The sequence below is a fragment of the Castanea sativa genome, chromosome 2 (assembly GCF_040712315.1).
Source record: "Castanea sativa cultivar Marrone di Chiusa Pesio chromosome 2, ASM4071231v1".
Lineage (NCBI taxonomy): Eukaryota > Viridiplantae > Streptophyta > Magnoliopsida > Fagales > Fagaceae > Castanea > Castanea sativa.
The window spans coordinates 19,181,742-19,202,036 of NC_134014.1; the positions used below are offsets into that span (position 1 = coordinate 19,181,742).

A 20,295-nucleotide genomic window follows, 5' to 3' on the forward strand; every position below is an offset into this window, starting at 1 on the left:
CCTCCTTTAATAATCACCGAGGTAGATAGTGAAGCTGAGGAAGAGTCAATGGCTTTGAATCTGAGGAAGGGTTTGAAGGATATAATAGCTGCTAGACACAAAGGGTTGTCATCCAAAAAGGCCCCTAAAACCCAACTTCCACTCACTCGTCCACCTCTCCCTCCTCCTTCTACAACCACCACTAGCTTTTCCTATGTATAATTTGAGGAAGAAAAGGAAGGAGTAGGAATTGGATGAGGAAGAATTGGTCCCTCCGAAGGGGGCCAAACAACAAAAAATGGCCAAAGATAAACGGGTCTTTCCCACGGACAAAAAGGAGGATCTGACTACAACCGAGGTGTGCCAACAATGCATTTGGGCTCCTCGACTAGAGCTAGATGGCACCGCGATCCCATGGAACTCCTCTTTTAGAGAATTCCAGAGAGGGCTATCTACCTATATTGCTGAAGCCTTAAAGCAACCCATCCTCCTACCAAGAGACATGGATGCTCTGAAGAATATGAGGCAGTAAGACCTCTTCATGCCGTTGAAGAGAGATCTCGCCATGGTAAGTTCTACTATCGCCTCTAGTAGATAAATGTTAAGGCTTTCTTTTAAACCTTTACTCTCTTACCTGCTTTCCTTTCCTCCTTTATTGATTCCCCTTTCATTTTTATGCAAGCATCCAAGAAGTTTTTATGGTCGAGGAGTGGTTCAAGAATGCTCGGAAGGCGACCCAAGCTGAGGTTCAACTCCACGCCCAAACAATCAAAGCCCTGAGGGTTGTGAAATAAGAGAAGTGGGAGCTGGCCAACAAATTGATCGCCGAGGAGAGGGCGTGTAAAAGCGTGGAGTCAAGCCTAAAGGGCGCCCAGGACTAGGCTGGAGACCAGCGTAAGCAACTTCATTTAAAGGAAATAAACCTGGCCACGCAGAAGCAGCTGGTTCTAGAGCTCAAGGTTGATCTGGAGAAGGCCAAAGCCTCTGCTCGGGCAGCCGAGGAAGCTGCGAAGGCCGTAAAACAAGCATCCTATGATCGCGCCGTAGAAGAAACTGAGGTCCAGTTAGTTGAGGAGCTGGCCGAGGTATGTAAGGACTACTGCAAGGAAACTTGGGAAAAAACCCTTAACCTTGCAGGGGTCTCTGCTTCCTTGGAGTGGAGGCAATCTGGGAAAGTGTACTACGATCCTAACATTCGTGAGATCCCAGTTGCCCCTACACCTTCTCCTGCCACTGCCTCAGAATCTTTTGGGCAACCCCTGGCTATGCAGGGTCTTCCTTCGCCCTTTGAAGCTTCCAAAGGATCCACCCAAACTGGTGATAAAGGCCAAAAGGGCAAGGTAGGCAAGGAAGCTAAGCCCCCCTCTGAGCCCAAAGATACTGCTAAGGCCAAGGATGATGCCAAGGTCAAGGATGCTGCAAAGCCAAAGATGATGCGGCCAAAATGAAGGAGGTTGAAGCCAAATCCAAAGAGGTTGATCCCACGGTCAAAGACACCAACACCTCTCAGTCAAAGAAAAAAGAAAACCCTCATCCTCTAGCCAAAGAAGACCTTGCTCCTTTAGCCAAGGCTTAACTTATCAGGCTTTATTTCCTTGGTGGCCATCTTTCTTTTCTTTTGCAATTTTTTCTTTACACATTTCTTTTGTTAATGGCATTTTGCCACTACATGTAAGTGGAACGTTTGTAAGCAAATTGCCTCTTCCCAAGACTTAATGTAATGAGAATCGCTAGTTCTTTATTCATGGTGGTTATACTTGTATCTTTTCCTTGTGTAATTTCTGTTTTCCTTAGTACTCATTTAGTAGGATGATCAGATATGCCCACCTTGATATCTACATAAATGATAATACTAAGACTAACATTACTAAGTCCATAATATCAATAAAACACACTTTTAAATCAATAATCCATACATCATAACAAAGCTACCATCCACATCATTCTGCATAAGCCTAGATATTTCGAGGAAGTAATCAAATACTAACCAGGCCACAGATATATAGTTAATATGCTTATAAATGCTTTAAATGTTGCTCATGGACTTACATTTATCCAGATCACTGTTGTAGGAGTCCCCAATATATGTGATTAAAGGGACAAACCATAATTAATATGGACTTCAACATTTAGAAAAATAACTCGAAGTGTTAATTTACCCAAAGTAGATGGTCCGAGGAACCAAACATAACTAAGGATCTAGTTTAATGCGTAGAAAAATGTTGAAAAATATCAATTTCTCCAAGGTATGAGGTTCGAGGAGCCAGACATAGCTAAGAGTCTGTTTGATATTTAGAGATAATGCAATATATCAATTTTCCCAGGGTATGTGGTTTGAGGAGCCAGGCATAGCCAATGCTCTGTTTGACACTTAGAGATATTGGAAGATATCAATTTTCCCAAGGCATGTGGTCTGAGGAGCCAGGCATAGCCAAGGTTCTGTTTGAAACTTACAGATAATGGAAGATATCAATTTTCTGAAGGTATGTGGTCCGAAGACCCAAGTATAATTAAAGTTTTGTTTGACACTTAATGATAATGGAAGATATCGATTTTCCCAAGGTATGTGGTCCGAGGAGCCAGACATAACCAAGGTTCTATTTGACACTTAGTGATAATGGAAGATATCAATTTTTCCAAGGTATGTGGTCCAAAGAGCCAGGTATAACCCAGGTTTTGTTTGATTCTTTGAGAACTAATGAATTTAACGCATGAAGTAATAAGCTATACATAACAGAAAAGATTTTCATTAATAATAATACATTCGTAGGTTATTTACATTCCAAGGATGTGGTACAACATTTTCATCCAGGTTTTCAAGATAATAAGCCCCTATTCCAGCTATTGAAGTGATGCGATATGATCCTTCCCAATTTGGCCCTAATTTTCCCCAAGCCAGATTTTTTGGCGTACCTAAAACCTTCCTTAACACCAAATCCCCTGGCGCCAGTGATCTTAACTTCACATTCGAGTTAAAACCCTGTTTAAGCTTGTGCTGATAATATGCTAGTTGAACCATGACTCTTTCCCTTCGTTCCTCAACCAAATCCAAACTCCTTTCTAACAACTCATCATTGTTGCTCGGACTAAAAGAGCTTATCCTCAACATTGGGAAACCTGTTTCGAGAGGAATTACTGCCTCAGCCCCATAAGTCATGGAAAAGGGGGTCTCTCTTGTGGACCTACGAGGTGTAGTCCTGTAGGTCCAAAGGACTTGTGGCAACTCTTCCACCCATCTTCCCTTAGCATCATCCAATCTTTTCTTAAGCCCATTAACTATTACCTTATTAATAGTCTCGACCTGTCCATTCCCTTGTGGATAAGCCGGAGTGAAATATATGTTTGTAATACCCAGATCGCAGCAATATCTTCTGAATGCCTTACTATCAAACTGAACGCCATTATCTAAGATAAGGGTATGAGGAATTCCGAACCGGGTGACAATATTTTTCCAAACAAATCTTTTTGCATCCAAATCCGTGATATTTGATAGTGACTCGACTTCAACCCATTTAGTGAAGTAATCCATGCCGACCAACAGTCATCTCCTATTCCCTACTACCTTGGGGAAGGGTCCTACAATATCTAAGTCTTATTGAGCGAAAGGCCAAGGACGCGATAAGGATTGAGGACACCCCCTAGTTGATAAATGTTGGGAGCAAACCTCTGACATTTGTCACACTTCTTTACATATTCCAGTGCTTCCTTCTGCATATTAGGCCACCAATATCCTTAGATAAGGGCTCTATAAGACAAAGATCTTCCCCCTGTATGACTTCCACAAATCCCCTCATACAATTCTTCTAGAAGTAGCTCTGTTACTTCAAGGTGTATACACAATAGGTATGGTCCAAAAAAAGAGCACTTGTATAACTTTTGATCCTTGGACAGCCAAAATTGAGGAGCCTTCCTACACATCTTGTCGGCTTCAGATTTTTCATCAAGTAAGATATTCTCCTTAAGGTATAGCACAACGGGGTCCATCCAGCTAGGTCCCACCTTGATGTGATGAACACGGACTATATCCACATTCATCTTAGTAGGCACACACAAATCTTCCACTAAAATAACCCGAGGTAAACTTTGTACCGAGGATGTTGTCAGGGTGGCGATAGAGTCAGCATGAGTATTCCTGTTTCTGGAGATTTTCACTAAAGTAAAAGATTCAAAATTTGATTGCAAACATCTAACCTGACTTAAATACTCCTACATCCTCGGATCTCTAGCTTCTAGCTTCCCTTCCACTTGGCCTACAACCAATCTTGAGTTCGAGAACATCTCCACACATTTTCCCTCCCATCTTCTGAACCATGGTCATTCCTACTAATAGAGTCTCATACTCAGCTTCATTACTTGTGGCCAAAAAACCCATTCTCAAAGATTTCTCAATGACGATCTTATTTGGAGATATTATAACCAGCCTCACTCCAGGTCTTCTTTGATTTGCCGCACCATCCATGTTCACCTTCCACGACAGAGATTCTTTCCTAAAAATCATGCCAACCGATTTTTCATTCATGTCTGACTTTTTTGTATTTTCTTCTAACGAGGGCTCCGCGAATTCAGCCACCAAGTCAGCGAGGACTTGGCCTTTTACAGAAGTGCGTGGCATATACTTAATATCAAAAGCCCTAAGAATTGTTCTCCACTTGGCAATCCTTCTCGTATAATTAGCACTCTGAAGTAGAGACCTAAGCGGGAGTTAGGTTAAAACCAAAACTGTGTGAGACTAGAAATAGTGGGGAAGCTTATGCGTGGCATGCACCACTGCCAAAATGGCTTTTTCTAGTGGTAAATAATGAATCTCAACTTCATGCAATGATTTACACACGTAATAGACTAGCCTTTGAACACCATTGACAACCCTTATCAACACCAACCTAACAACATGGGAAGCCACAGCAATGTAAGCAAATAACACTTCATCCACCTTGAGCCTGGACATAACAGGTGGCCAAGAAAGATATTATTTAAGCTGTTTAAAAGCCAAAGCACACTCCTCAGTCCACTCAAATCCTTTCCATTTATTCAGCAACTGGAAGAAAGGCCTACATCTGTTTGCGGATTGAGAGATAAATCGGTTTAAAGCAGCCATCATTCCCGTTAATTTCTAAACTTCTTTAGTATTACGAGGTGGCTGTAAGCTGTTAATCGCCTTAACTTAATCAGGATTGACTTCAATTCCACGATGTGCAACCATAAAACCTAGAAATTTACTAGATCCTACGCCAAAAGAGCATTTGGAAGCATTTAGGCGTAACTTATGTTTCCTTAATATCTCGAAGATGTTCCCAAGATTCCCAGCATGCTTAGAAACCACTTTTCTCTTCACCACCATGTCATCCACATAAACTTCAATACTCTTCCCCAGCTGCAATTTGAACATCCTAGTCATCATCTTTTGGTAGGTAGCCCTCGCATTCTTCAAACCAAAAGACATTACCTTATAATGATAGTTTCCTGTAGGAGTGACGAAGGCTATCTTCTCTTGGTCATCTAAAGCCAAAGGTATTTGGTGATAACCTTGAAAAGTATCAAGGAAACTCATCCGAGGATGTCCAACTGTGGCATCCAGCAATTAATCAATGCGAGGCATGGGAAAAGGATCTTTGGGGCATGCTTTATTCAAATCAGTAAAGTCCACACATACCAGCCATTTTCCATTCTTCTTTTTCACCACTGCTGTGTTGGCCAACCAATCAGGATAAAATACCTCTTTAATAGCTCCTGCCTGCTTGAGTTTGATTACTTCTTCCTTGACAGCTTCAAAATGTTCCTTAGATGATCTCCGAGGTGGTAGCTTCCTTGGTATGATAGAGAGGTTAGCATTCAAATGATGACAAATGAAGCTCAGATCGGCCCTAGGGGTCTCGTAAGCATTCCAAGAAAAAACATCAATGTTTTACCTAAAGAACTTCATCAATTCTTCCTTCTCCTCAAGAGGCAGCCAAGCGCCTATCTGAAAATACCTCTCTTCATCATCATTCATAGAAACTCGCTCTAAACCTTCACATTCTGCTTCCACCACTAGATCCTCTGATAACACTGGCTCCTTTAATTGCTACAAACCGTGTATATTTGATGTCGAGGACTCCCCTTCAGCTTGATGTCTAATTGTAGCCACCATACATTGCCTAGCAGTAGATATGCTTCCAATTAGCCCCCATGGCATAAAGCCAGGGCCTTGCCACAATGGCCGTATATGGAGAATATGCATCCACCACTATGAAGTTGACTTCTACAACTTCTATCCCCATTTGTACTAGGAACTAGACTTGCCCCATTGGTATAAGCATCTTTCCATCAAAACCTACTGGAGGTGAATCATAACTAGTCAAATCCCCTGGTTTTAACCCCAACCCCTTATACAAATCGGGGTACATAATTTCCACCCCACTACCTTGATCCACTAATACACATTTCACATCGTACCCCCTATCCTAAGCGTGACCACTAAAGCATCATCGTGTGGTTGTATAGTTCCAACCTTATCCTTCTCTGAGAAACTTAATGCCAGTTGGATTGCAACCTTAGCCCTCTTCGGGTCATGATTAGAGTCCACGGGTAGCAGTCGAGCTACAGTCATTACACGGGAGGGACACGAACCCTTCCTCCTAGGAGCGGCAAAAATGACATTAATGGTGCCCAACTGAGGCCATGAAAAAATGTTCCCTTGAATGCCTGAGCCTGTATGATCAGCTTGCCCATTGGGCCTATATAAGAACTATTTTAACCTTCAATCTCTGACCAATTGCTCCAAATGATACCACAAGGTTTCGCAATTCTCAATGGTGTGTCCGCGCTCCTAATGATATTGACAATGAAGGTTCTGATTGCATCTAACGGGGTCTCCACTCATTTTATTAGGCCATTTGAAATATGGCTCATTCTTGATCCTCTCTAGAATCTGATGAACTGGCTCTTGGAACACCGTGTTGACTACTTGTGGCATAATAGCAGCCCCAGATTGCCTATTAAAATCTCACCGAGAATGATTATCATTATATTTATCCGACCTGAAGTCCCTCCTATCCTGAGAGACCACCTTCGCCTTTCCTTTACCTAATTGCTGGTCCTCTTCAACCCGCTTATGTTTATTGATCCAGTCCATGAGCTGGCGCACACTATTAACTAGTTTTCCAGTTAACAACTTCCTCAAACCGTGCTCGGCCGGTAAGTTGACCTTGAAAGTTCTTATGGCCACATCATCAAAGTCCCCATCAATCTCATTGAACATCTCCCAGTCCCTGTCTGTGTAGGTTTTTAAGGTTTCACCCTCTCGCATGGTCATAGACAACAAAGAGTCCAAAGGCCGAGGGACTCTACTGCATGTAATAAAGCGAGATCCAAACACCCAGGTAAGTTCCTTAAAGGAATCAATAGACCTTTATCCCAGGCCATCAAACCACCTCATCGCGACGGGCCCTAAGCCGGATGGGAAGACCTTGCACATCAAAGCCACATTCTTCGAATGTACAGCCATCCTTTGGTTGAATGGCTTACGTGCTCCACAGGGTTAATTCGACCATTATACATGGTGAATGTTGGTTGAGTGAAACGCCGAGGAAGTTTTTCTCCTTCAATTTTACGTGTGAAGGGTCATTTAGAAATTTGTTTCAGTGCCCTACTCATAACATCAATTCCCAGGCCCCTGCTGGATGAATTCCTATTCCTGCGATTATGGGGGTTACTCTCTTCGTACGAGTAAGATTCACTAGGGGAGATCTTGACCTAGGCCTGTAGCTACCCTCCTTATTCTCACCAGAAGAAGAGTTAGAAATAGACGGAGTTCGCCTCCGTCGTTTGTGACGTAACTATCTCCTCAAACAGTCAATTTCCAACTGCATGACCCAAGCATTTTCCTCAGGGGAGACTCTGCTTCTACTTCGTGACTAACTCCTGCTAGTATGGGTGGTATGTACACTTCCCTCCTGGTCTCCACCTCGTTCAAGATTGAGGAAGTCATCTTGACGCTGGGACCCCCTAGACTCTACCTGGTGTGGACCTGAATTTGCCATAACCAGACCTTAAACTCACTAAAAACCAAATATTCCCACAGGCGGCACCAATTGTAAGGTCGCAAGTTATACCTAAGCCCAACAAGAGGAAGGGTATAGGCCTAAAGAGCCAAATACAAAAAATTTAGAGAGGGTGGGTTAGAAATCTTGTTTCTAATGAGCCTAAACGGTAACAACAGTAGCCCAAGATTACAAAATCTATACTAAAACCCGATTAATATCTTGGTTTGACAATAAAAGCAATCATCATGTAGCAAATGTTATAGATTGAAATTTTATCAAATTTAATAATAATAATAATAATATTAATAATAATAATAATAATAATAATAATTTAAAAAAAAAAAGTGATTTGCCAACAAGATTTTGGCTCCTTGCAATTTGAAAAACCTATGGTAGATTAATAGAAAGGGAAAAAATGAATTTTTTACATTCAATATTTTCATCAAGGAGGTCGTACTGTAGGTATATGTATGGGCAACGTTTTGATTCCTAAGCCAAGAGGTAGAAGGATTCAAGCCCAAAGAACCCAATACAATGAATTTGTAGAGAGTTGGCTTAAAAACTAGGCTTCAATGGATAAAGCAATACACACAATGGATTAAAGATAACAAGAAAGCAAAGAAATCCTTTTTTGTTGAAGTCCGAGGAGAGTGGTTCTTGAACATAATTCTTTTAGACTTGGATACAATTTCAATTCTTGTTGCTACAATGTTTTTTCTACAGATTTTTCGATCCTCCCATAGTAAGGGATCCCCCACATTATATAGCCTCTTTCCACCAATCTTAGCCCTCCATTTGTTGATTATGCAGGCCACCACTTGAGTGGTTATCCCATCAGACGCTCTCCTCAGTCTTCTATGAGTTGCAGCAACCAAGACAGTACTGTTCAGAGATTTTCTCCACATAAATGTGGTCAAAGGGTTTGGTGAGGTGCAATAAATGTGGTGACAACTACTATCCCTCCAATGACGTCAGGGCTTTTCCCCTCCTTGAAGCTTTTCCTCTACAGTGTAGTCCTCCTCTGATAATGTGCCATTGGCATGGCAATAGCTTGCCTCTTCGGCTTCACCGTCCAATAGTATGGGCTCCTCGACACTATATTGGGCTCCTCAGCCCTAGGTATAACACATGGTACTATTACCTTATTAAATTTCTATACACCACAGTATATATTATGATAATAATCATGTTGATAAAATTTATATTAAGAATATCTCCGTAAAATTTGATCTTTGAATTTGGATATTTAAATATCCTAAGTAAGATTTTGCAAAATATTTGAATTAGTTTTCTTTTGAACCCAAATGAAGGAAATTAATTTTGAGAATTTCAAAATTATAACCGAGTAAAAGTTCACCTCAAAATTCCTCATCTAATGCAAGTTGTTGAGATTTATTAAGTCATTGTTTTAAATTTTTAATCTAGTTTTATCATTTATGGGTATGTTTTTCGAAGGGAAAAAAATGGTGGAGCAATCATCACACCTAAGAAATTGGTTGTCAGAGAGTTGAACAAAATAGTTCAAAGCAAAGTTAATTTTAAAAATATTCTTGCAAAACCAAAACTATGGACATTTTTTAAATTATTATCCAAATTATGTGTATAAGTTATTAAGGAAAAATTATAGTTTTACCACTGCTTTCATTTAAAATGTGCAGGACATTATTCTTTTTCTAAGATTAAAAAACAAAAAAGAAAAAGAAAAGAAATGAGAAACATTTTCATCTCAAATCCGCATTCTGACTCAACATTGCTCTATTTTTATGTCAAATTACCGCTACTAGTTCTCTTTCCAATATTTCTTTCTATGAATGATCATTCTTGCTATTCTTTTGTTTTGTAAGTAATTAAAAATATGCCATAGTTTAATGGTAGTGATTTTAAGGAACACCTACTGTTGCACATGCATATCGGGACATACTTGGGCCCTCCCGACCCCACAGGCATATGGCAAAAGCCCAATCAGGATAGACATACGCTAATCTGTCACACCATGTGGGCCTACTACGTAATGTTTCTTATCTTTTTCTTTCGGGTTAGTTTGAGATTATACCATGTTTAAAACATTTTAAAATTGATCAATTTAATCCTTTAACATAAATGACGTGTAACTGTAATTTTTTTTTATCACTTTGACTTTCTGTTTTGACTATTTTATTAATAAATTGTGTTACTGTTCACTTATATAAAAGTCAATTAAACTATTACAAGTAACATAGACAAATTTTTTAACACTTCATCTATGTTTAAAGATCAATTTAAGAACACCATTTCCAAATAACGTTACTATGCTAAAAATTTCGTTAGTTGGCCGGTTTTGAAAGAATGTGGGAAACTAATATCTCGAGTTTCTAAAACTCAAGATTAAACTAAAAATCGAGTTTTTAATACTCGATTTTGGGGTTTTTCATTTACTAACGTGGACAAAATTTTCCACGTGGATATCTTACAAAATCGAGTTTCTAAAACTCGATTTCTAATCATCGTTTTTAAACCCGCCTTTCAGAAACACGTTTTTGACCACTTAAAACCTAAAATCTTACCTGACTAGAGCTCTCCTCACTCCCGCTCAGTTACTCTCACTCGACTCTCTCTTTGATTCTCATTCTAATGGAGACTCTCCTCACTCTATTCTCACACCAGTCCCTTCAAGATTCAATCTTTCTCTTCAATTCGGTTTATTCCACAATATTTGTCTCTCTCAACTTTTGTACCGAGGTACATCGTTAAAACTGTTGTTTATATTTTTCATCAAGCCTAATCAAGCATTACTTATTATTTCTGAAAATTTTTGAAGAATTAATTAAAAATTGGCAAAAATCTATCAGCTTGAACAACAGTTTAATGTGATCCTTGTGTTTTCTTTTTCAACTTAGCCCTCCATTTGGGCACTTGATGTCTTCTCTCTTACTTTTTTGGAATTTCCTCCATATGATTACTGAATAGGAATGTTACGCATAAATTAAATAAATAAATAAAATAAAATCATTGCCACTTTTATTTTAAACTTCAAAGAAATATTAATTGCTTAATGGAACGTTGGAGGTATTGAGGCACCTACGTTGAATATAGTGGAAAAAGCAAAACCCTTGGCTTGGTAGGCAATATTCATTATTCACGTTGATGAGAGGGAAGAGCAGTGAGAGTGGACAATGTGGTTTTGTGAGAGTGAGAGGCAATGTGGTGTGAGAGTTATGGGTGAGTGAGAGTTAGTGAGGCTGAGAGGAGGATGCTCTGTTTTTGGGTTTTCTCTGTGAGAGTTAATATGAGTGTGAGAGTTAATATGGGCTGAGTGTTGTGTTTTTAATATATTGTCCAGTGGAACTCGAGTCTATAAGACTCGAGTTCTATGAGTATTTATTTTGTCGAGTGGAACTCGAGTCTATAAGACTCGAGTTCTATGCGTTTGATAAAATATTTTTGCCTATGAAAATCGAGTCTTAAAGACTCGATTTTTATTTCGCTCAAAACGAGTTTTTAAGACTCAAGATCCAGGTGGCATTTTTGTCTACCTCAGCGAGCGCAAAGCGAGTCTTGGAGACTCGAGTTTTAATGTGAATCTTGAGTTTCAAAAACTCAAGATGTTAGTTTCCTTTATTCTTTCAAACATTGTCTAACTTACTACATTGATGCCCTCCACACCGCTAATCTGCACATTCCCCCTCAATTTAATCAGTTTTGAAATGACTTAAATCTACTTGGCATTAGTTCACACCTCAGGATAAGTACAATATTTTACCTTTATTTTCTTTTCTTCAAATTTTTTGGGGTACAATTCTTAAATTCCAAGTTGAGCGCCATATATGCGTCATTTTTGTGTCATCTAAAATAGATCCTGGGCTCGTAAGTGCTGACGCATTCCAACCAATAAAGGAGGGTGAAAATGACATGCAAATTACAAGAAACATACAGACACGTTTGCCACTGCACGCTAACAAGTTACTACACATTAGGAGTTAGCAAAATTTATAACTTCTTGTTGTCTTTATTTTTGAATCAACCAATGAAATAGCAAGACCTGTGTTCTACTTCTAGGGGAAAATGACATGCAAATTAGTAGGGTTTTCATTGATAAGAAAAAAATGGAGTAAATATGTATTCCTTTCTTTTCCAGTTTTCCTATCGTTTTCTCTTTAGATGGATATCCCTTCTGTAGGGATAAAGGGACCATGAGTATATATTGGGTCGTGTGCCTTGTTCAAGGACAGATAGACGATTAAAAAGACGTAAGAGTCAGAACTCCATGAGCGAACTATGACTGCGAAGGTTTGGGAAGGTAGTCCAAGGAAGAATGCCTTCTCGGCTAAGCAAAGTAGAGGTTAGAAGAATTGGTCTGCCCTCGAGGGCAACGCTTCAAAAGGTTCTAATGATAAGGACAAGCATCAGGGAAACATAGAACAAAGGGAAGCTAAGAAATATCTAAGAGAAAGTTGTTACCACCGCATTGAATGCTCTGCGGCTAACCCTCTAACTGCATTAATGTGGAGGTGATACCTGAACAGTGGCCAGCAGCCTTACAGCTACTCCCAAAGACTTTAGGAATGTGCTGATAGGACAAGGATCAAAGCCAAAAACTTGACCTACACGTGGACGGTGGAGATGAAGAAGATAGGGGTATATAATAGAGAAAGAAACCCCTTGCAGGGGGGATTGGAGATTTGAGATAAAAAAAACACTGTAGCAATAAGAACTGGACTTGTAACAAATTTCGAAAGATATATATATATATATATATATATAAGAACTAGCCTCCTCGACCAATGCCGAGAATGATTTTCTTTGGGCAAAATCAGTTTATTCTTATTTTCATGTCATCTGGGCTCACTGTAATCACTATCTAACTCATTAAAGCCTAGTTTTCTAGCCCACTCTCTACAAATTTATTGTATTGGGCTATTTGGGCCTAGATCCTTTTCCTTTTGGGCTTAGCCACCAAAACTACGTCCTTACAATTGGCACCGTCTGTGGGAACTACTTGAGCTTTGGTGAGATTAGCGTTCAATTATGGTAGGCATAGGGTCAAACCGAGAGGAGTTGGGTCTCAACGTCAGGATCATTTTGTCAATCTTGAGCAGAGAAGGGACCGAGAGGTTAGTGCACACACTACACACACTGGTATGAGCCAGTCTCATAATGGGAGTCATATCTCCCATGAGAAAAATATTAGAAGCATGCAGCTAAAGATTGATCGGTTGCGTAGGAGGTTACACCGTGAGTGACGTAAGGGGACTCCCTCTAGTTCTGACCATTCTTCTGGCGGTGATGGTGACAACAGCTATCGGCCTAGGTCAAGGACTCCTCCTAGTGAGTCTTTTTCGTGTGACAAGGAGCACCATTATAGGCGGAGAGGGAAAATTTTGTTTCACAGGGGCCTAGGCAATGATGCTATGAGCAAGGCCTTGAATCAAACTTCTAAGTCACCATTTGCTCGAAGGATTGAGAGGGGGAAGCTTCCTCAGCAGTTTACTCAGCCAACGTTCACTATCTACAATGGCAGGATAGACCATGTGGAGCATGTGAGCCATTTCAACCAGGGGATGGTTGTTCACTCCAAGAATGAATCCTTAATGTGCAAAGTGTTCCCATCTAGTTTGGGGCCCGTGGTGATGAGATGGTTCAATGGTCTAAAGGAAGGCTCCATTGCCTCTTTTAAAGAGCTTACAAGAGCATTTGGTTCTGGTTTCGTCACTTGTAACAAAGTTCCTCGACCTCTGGACTCCCTGTTGTCTATGACTATGCGAGAGGGGGAAACCTTGAAGATGTACTTTGACTGATACTGGGAAATGTTCAATGAAATAGATGAGAATTTTGACGACATGGCAATAAGGACATTCAAGGTTGGCCTACCTACCGAGCATGGTTTAAGGAAGTCTTTGACTAGAAAACCTGTCAAAAATGTGTGTCAAATCATAGATCACATTGACAAGTATAAGCGGGTCAAGGAGGACCAACAGCTGGGTAAAGGCAAGGCTAAGGTGGCCCTTCATGATAGGACGGAGTTCAGGTCAAACAAGTATAATAATAATCGTCCTCGACGGGATTTTCTGGGCAATCTGGAACTACTGCTACTCAAGTGGTTAACACTGTATTCCAAGAGCCAGTGCATCGAATCCTAGAAAAAAGTAAGAATGAACCATGATGGTAAGCAAAAATAGATAGACTCCAACTCGTCCATAGGGGTTGTCCAAGGCAAGAAGGCAAGAATGGTTTCCCTTGTCAAGACGATTGTTCATAGTAATATGACTCGTCCATAAAGAAAACCCCTGGATGAGCCTTGACACTTGGAATAATTCCAGAAATTAATGTATAAGAACTAAATTGGACCATGTGTTACTATTTGGATTCACCATTATAACTTCTTTCACAAGAGTTAACTTCCACAACAGCTATAGGAGAGGAAATGTTCTAATTCCTATAATGGTTGTGGAAGTTAACCTTGAATCTCCTGACCTCCTCATTTGTAGGAGAAGTTATGAGACAAATAACCTCTCCAAGACCACACTATATAAACGTTCATTCACATCAAGTGAATGTAAGTTTTTAATAACTCCTAAAAAGTTGGAACTCTAGAATTTGAGAAAGAAACTAACTTTGGCATTGGAAGGTCCTTGGCCGGTCTACCCCGATCACCTTTGATCATGTGTTCTTTTTTTAGGCCTTTCAATTAACCGCTAGCCTTTTGAAGCCAGAAGTATCCAGCCTACTGATTTTCCTTGCATCATCAGTTGGTGCTGTCTGTGGGAACGTTGATTAATTGTGTTTCGCAATTTCTCTTTCCTCAACGAAAGGCTGTATGGTTCGGACAAGATCAGGGGCTACTAGCCTAGGCCACCAAGAGAGTAGGGATGCCTTAAGTAATCCCCACCGTGACCGTCAGTCAGCATCTGCCATGTAGTCGTCGTCCATCCAACACACACAGTCCATGGCAGCCACCATGGTAGAACTAACCCATCAAAATCGAGAATTGATTAGGGAGATCAATTTAAGGAGGTAACACCATAAAAGACATGCGGGAGGACAAGCCTAGAGTCAAGAAGATAGAGGAGAAAACGTTGAGCCCGAGAACCAATCAAAGGGAACCACTTCACGAAGGGTGCCACAATTGGAAAGAGAGATGGACTAAATGAGGAAGGTTATGAATGAGATGAGGGCGAATATGAGAAAAGCGAACCCCGTGGATGATTTGGTTCATCAAAAAGACTCCTCTTTCACCACTTCCATCAACAGTCATCCCTTACCTCCAAAGTTCAAGATGCCTTCTTTGGATTCATATGATGGAACGCGCGACCCGTGTGTTCATATCGCCACCTTCAAGACTACCATGCACCTCTAGGGGGTTCCGGACAAGATTATGTGTAGGGCCTTCCCTACCACCCTCAAGGGGCCAACGCGAGTATGGTTTAGCAAGATACCTCCAAACACTGTGGGCTCGTTCGAAGAATTAAGTAAGTTATTCGTTAATAACTTTATCGGGGGACAACGGCACAAACGTTCCTCGTCTATCCTGTTAACTATAGAGCAAGGGGAAAATGAAAACTTGCGGTCCTTCATTACTTGGTTCAACAGGGAAGCCTTGACGGTGGACAAGATGGACGACAAGTTGTTATTAGCAGCCTTCCATAATGGAGTTAACTCCGACTTATTCATTCATAAGCTTTATGAGCAAGAGCCACAAACCATAGCTAAACTTGTCCATTCAACCCAAAACTTCATGTATGCAGAAGATGCAATCATAGCCAAAAAGAGGAAGAGAGCAGAGTGTATGGAAGCAAATCTCCCGTGCCATCTTGAGTAGGGTCCTCGTCGAAAGAAGGTTTGGGCAGGAGAGAAAAAAGACAAAGATAACAAGAAGACAAGTTCTTCAGCAAAGAGTCAGTAGTACACGCCCTTGAACATGCCACTTGAACAAGTGCTTATGCAAATCAAGGATGACCCGTCCATGAAGTGACTAGAGAAAATGAAAGGAGATCCCAACAAGCACAATAGGAACAAGTATTGTTGCTTCCATAGAGACCATGGGCATGGTTTGAAGCAGCAGATAGAAAATCTCATCAGGCAAGGAAAATTGAGAAATATTCTTGGACGAGATTACAAAGACGAGAAGTTGAAGGCAAAAGTGGAAGAGTTGTCACGACCCTCGCTTAGAGAAATAGAGTCATTATGGGAGGAATCTCGACGAGTCAATCTTCCAAGTCAAGGAAGATGTACCTGAAGGTGGTGCAGAACATCCAGCTGTCTGGATGATCGCCAAGAACGAGGGGAGTTAACGAGCAAGCTATTACGTTCATGGATGAGGATGCTAAAAGGGTTCACCACCCACATGACGATGCGATCGTTATCACCTTGCTCATTGCTGATTATACGATTAAAAGAGTGTTGATAGACAATGGGAGTTCAGCGGACATCTTAGATTACCCCGCTTTCCAACAAATAAGGCTTAGACAAGATCAACTTCATCCAGTAAACTCAGCCTTGGTAGGATTTGGAAAGACGAAAGTGCAACCCGTGGGTACCATTACATTATCTGTAGTGGTCGAAGCGTATCCACAACAGATAACCAAAGAGGTAAATTTCCTTGTTGTTGACTATTCATCATCATACAATGCCATCATTGGAAAACCAAATTTAAATAGTTGGAAGGCGGTAACATCTACCTATCATTTGTCTGTCAAGTTCTCGACTGAGCAAAGAGTAGGTTAAATGCAAGGGACCAATTAGTCGCTAGAGAGTGCTACATAGCCATGTTGGCTAAGGACAAGCACGTACAGAAGATGATCATAGACGAGAGAAGGATAACTACAGAACTCGCGGAAGTGCTGGAAAACGTTCCCTTGGACGAGAGTAACCCCGAAAAGTTTACTATGGTTGGGGCGAGCATGGAAAAGAAGACGAAGCAAGACCTGGTCCAGTTTTTAACGAAGAACCTGGATGTGTTAGCATGGAGTCATGAGGACATGCCAGGTATTGACCCAAGTGTCAATACCCATCGTTCAAATGTGTATCCATTGTCCAAGCCTATGTGTCAGAAGAAAAGAATTTTTGCACCTGAGCGAGACAACGCCATTAAAGAGGAAGTCCAAAAGTTAACCACGGCAAACTTTATCCGGGAAGTCTATTACCTGAATTGGTTGGCTAATGTGGCCATGGTCAGAAAGGCCAATGGCAAGTGGAGAATGTGCGTGGACTTCACTGATCTGAACAAAGCCTCCCCCAAGGATAGCTATTTGCTGCCACACATTGATCAGCTGGTGGACTCGACTGCGGGTCATAAATTGCTAAGTTTCATGGATGCTTTTTCGGGCTACAATCAAATCAGGATGGACGAGGTGGATGAAGAGAAGACATCTTTCATTACTAGCTAGGGTTTGTTTTGCTACAAGGTGATGCCCTTTGGTTTAAAAAACATGGGGGAAACTTACCAAAGGTTGGTTAACCATATGTTTCATCCACAGATCGGGCGGAATATAGAAGTTTATATAGATGACATGCTGGTAAAGAGTTTGGACGAGGAAAAGCACCTGCACGACCTTCAAAAGACCTTTGATACTCTTAGGCAGTATAGCATGAAGTTGAATCCGAGCAAGTGTGCTTTCGAAGTTTCGACAGGTAAGTTCCTTGGGTTCATGGTTTTGCAAAGGGGAATTGAGGTATTTCCTGATAAAATCTAAGCAATATTGAATATGGAGCCACCAAGAAATATCAAAGAAGTCCAATCTCTCACCGGAAGAGTTGCCGCCCTTAACAGGTTCATCTCAGAGCTACTAACAAGTGTTTACCATTCTTTAAAGTTCTCAAGAAGGCATTTGAATGGATGGACGAGTGTCAGAAGGCCTTCCAAGACCTCAAGACCTACCTCACCACAGCATCCCTACTAAGCCAGTCCATACCAGGTGAAGAATTATATTTGTATTTAACGATGTCCCCACATGTAGTGAGCTTAACATTGATTAGAGAAGAAGGGAGGATACAGAAGCCGGTTTACTATACGAGCCAGGCGCTAAGAGGAGCAGAAGGATGATGTCCAATGATGGAAAAGCTAGCCTTTGCTTTGGTCACAACTTCTAGGAAGCTGAGGCATCATTTTCAGGCTCATGTCATCAATGTCTTCACATATAATCCCCTAAAGAAGGCAATGAACAAGTTGGAAGCCGCAGGACGACTAATCCAATGGGCCGTGAAGCACAGTGAGTTTGATGTCAAGTACCGACCAAAAAGTGCAATAAAAGCACAAGCATTGGCAGATTTCATTGCGGAGTTCACTTCCAGTTAGGACGAGCTAGATAAAGAGGAAGGGGCTCAAAGGTGGGTCATCAATGTAGAGAGCTCATCCACATTATATGCAGGGGGATTGGAGTTATACTCAAGTCCGCGGAGGGAGAAAAGTTGGAATATGCAGCCTGTCTACAATACCCAACCGCCAATAACGAAGCTGAATATGAAGCTTTCCTTAAATGATTGGAATTGGCTAAGTCTTTAAGGGAAGAGTCAATAGTCGTCCAGGGAGACTCTCAATTGGTTATCAATCAAGTGAAGGGAATGTGTGAAGTTAAGAAAGATCGAATGAAAAAATATCTCAGCAAAGTAAAACGGCTCGTCCGAAAGTTTAAAGAAGCCAACTTTGTTCAACTCCCGAGGGAGGAAAACATGGAAGCAGATGCTTTGGCAAAAGCAGCTTCGATAGGAGGAGTAATGGATGAGTATGATAAGGTCCAATACATGCCAAGTATAGATATTCTAGAGATACAACAAATAGAAAGGAAAGAAAATTGGATGATTCCAATTATAGCTTACCTCAAAGATGGAAGGCTTCTAGAAGACAAGAACAAGGCTAAGAAATTGAGAATCAGGGCTGCCAAATATATCCTCATAAATGAAGTGTTATACAAACGAGGCTTCTCTCAGCCTTACTTAAGGTGCCTAGCTCTAGCCGAGTCTAACTACGTGTTGAGGGAAGTTTATGAAGGAGCATGCGGGAATCACTCAGTAGCAAGATCACTAGTCCATAAAGTCATCCGTGCTGGTTACTATTGGCCAACTATCCAAGCAGATGCTAAGGCATATGTCAAGGTATGTGACCAGTGTCAACGCTTCAGCAACGTCCTGAGACAACCATTGGAGTATTTAACCCCGATGATGGCCCCATGGCTCTTTGCGCAATGGGGACTGGATATCTTAAGTCCTTTCCCACTAGGAACCAAGCAAATGAAATTTTTGGTAATAGGGATCGATTACTTTACTGAATGGGTGGAAGTTGAACCCTTAGCAAAAATTACTCAACAAAATGTCAAAAAATTTGTTTGGAAGAGCATTGTATGCAGGTTCGGGGTACCTAGGGTACTAGTGTCTGACAACGGACGACAGTTTGACAACACACCTTTTAGGGGCTTTTGCGAGCAACTTGGAATCAAGAATCATTATTCCTCACCCTCCCACCCACAGGCGAATGGACAAGTAGAAGTTACAAACCGGTCCTTATTGAAGATCATCAAGACCCAGCTGAGGGGGCAAAGGGAGTATGGCCAGACGAGCTACTAGGTGTTCTATGGGCTTATAGGACAATTGTGGAAACCTCCACAGGGGAAACTCCTTTCAAGTTAGCCTATGGAAGTGAAGTAGTGATACCTACAGAAGTACACATGGCAAATCATGGGGTGATAAAGTATCAAGATGAGGTTAATGAAGAGCAACTTCATCTCAGCCTTGATTTGATAGACGAAGTAAGGATGAACGCAAAACACAGGGTAGTAAGGTACAAAAATCTCATGGCTAGGCAATATGATGCGATGGTGAAACTCAGGCACTTCAACATTGGGGACCTTGTCCTTAAAAGGGTCTCTTTGGCAACCAAGAATCCAGCTCATGGAAAACTAGGACCTAATTGGGAAGGACCCTATAGGGTCATTAATTGCAAAAGGCAAGGATCGTACTACCTGGAAGCCTTAGATGGACGGAAGCTAGAGCACCCTTGGAACGTCAAGCATCTAAGAAGGTATTATCAATGAAGGGTCATCTTGGACGAGCGACACCATGGACGAAGTTCAAGTGTTTCCCTTGTCTTTATCCATGTTTACTACTCTATGTTTATAACTACTACAGCGTGTGTTAAGTATTTTAATTCCCTAAAAATGCACTAGGCTCTAACTTATGCACTGTCTAAAGACAAGTTTGCGATGGCCGAAGTTATGTACTTGGTCTATGTATAAGTTTTTAATCCCCTAAGGCACTGGCTTCCAAGCGTGTGCCATCCTTATGGACGATGTTTTATATTATGTATATGCAGTTTGGATTTCCAATG

At 41.1% G+C, this 20,295-nt stretch overlaps 1 protein-coding gene across 1 annotated transcript; it reads left to right on the forward strand.

Annotated features, from left to right (window-relative positions):
- Window positions 1-16,286: 16,286 nt before the first annotated feature.
- On the forward strand, window positions 16,287-16,700 carry LOC142625008 (uncharacterized). The gene has a single exon (XM_075798723.1). It carries the CDS (start codon window positions 16,287-16,289, stop codon window positions 16,698-16,700), a length of 414 nt encoding a protein of 137 aa, XP_075654838.1.
- The last annotated feature ends 3,595 nt before the right edge of the window (window positions 16,701-20,295 follow it).

Excerpts from the sequence above, each read along its gene's own strand:
- LOC142625008 (XM_075798723.1), top strand. The coding sequence starts at position 16,287 with ATGGATGAGGATGCTAAAAGGGTTCACCACCCACATGACGATGCGATC.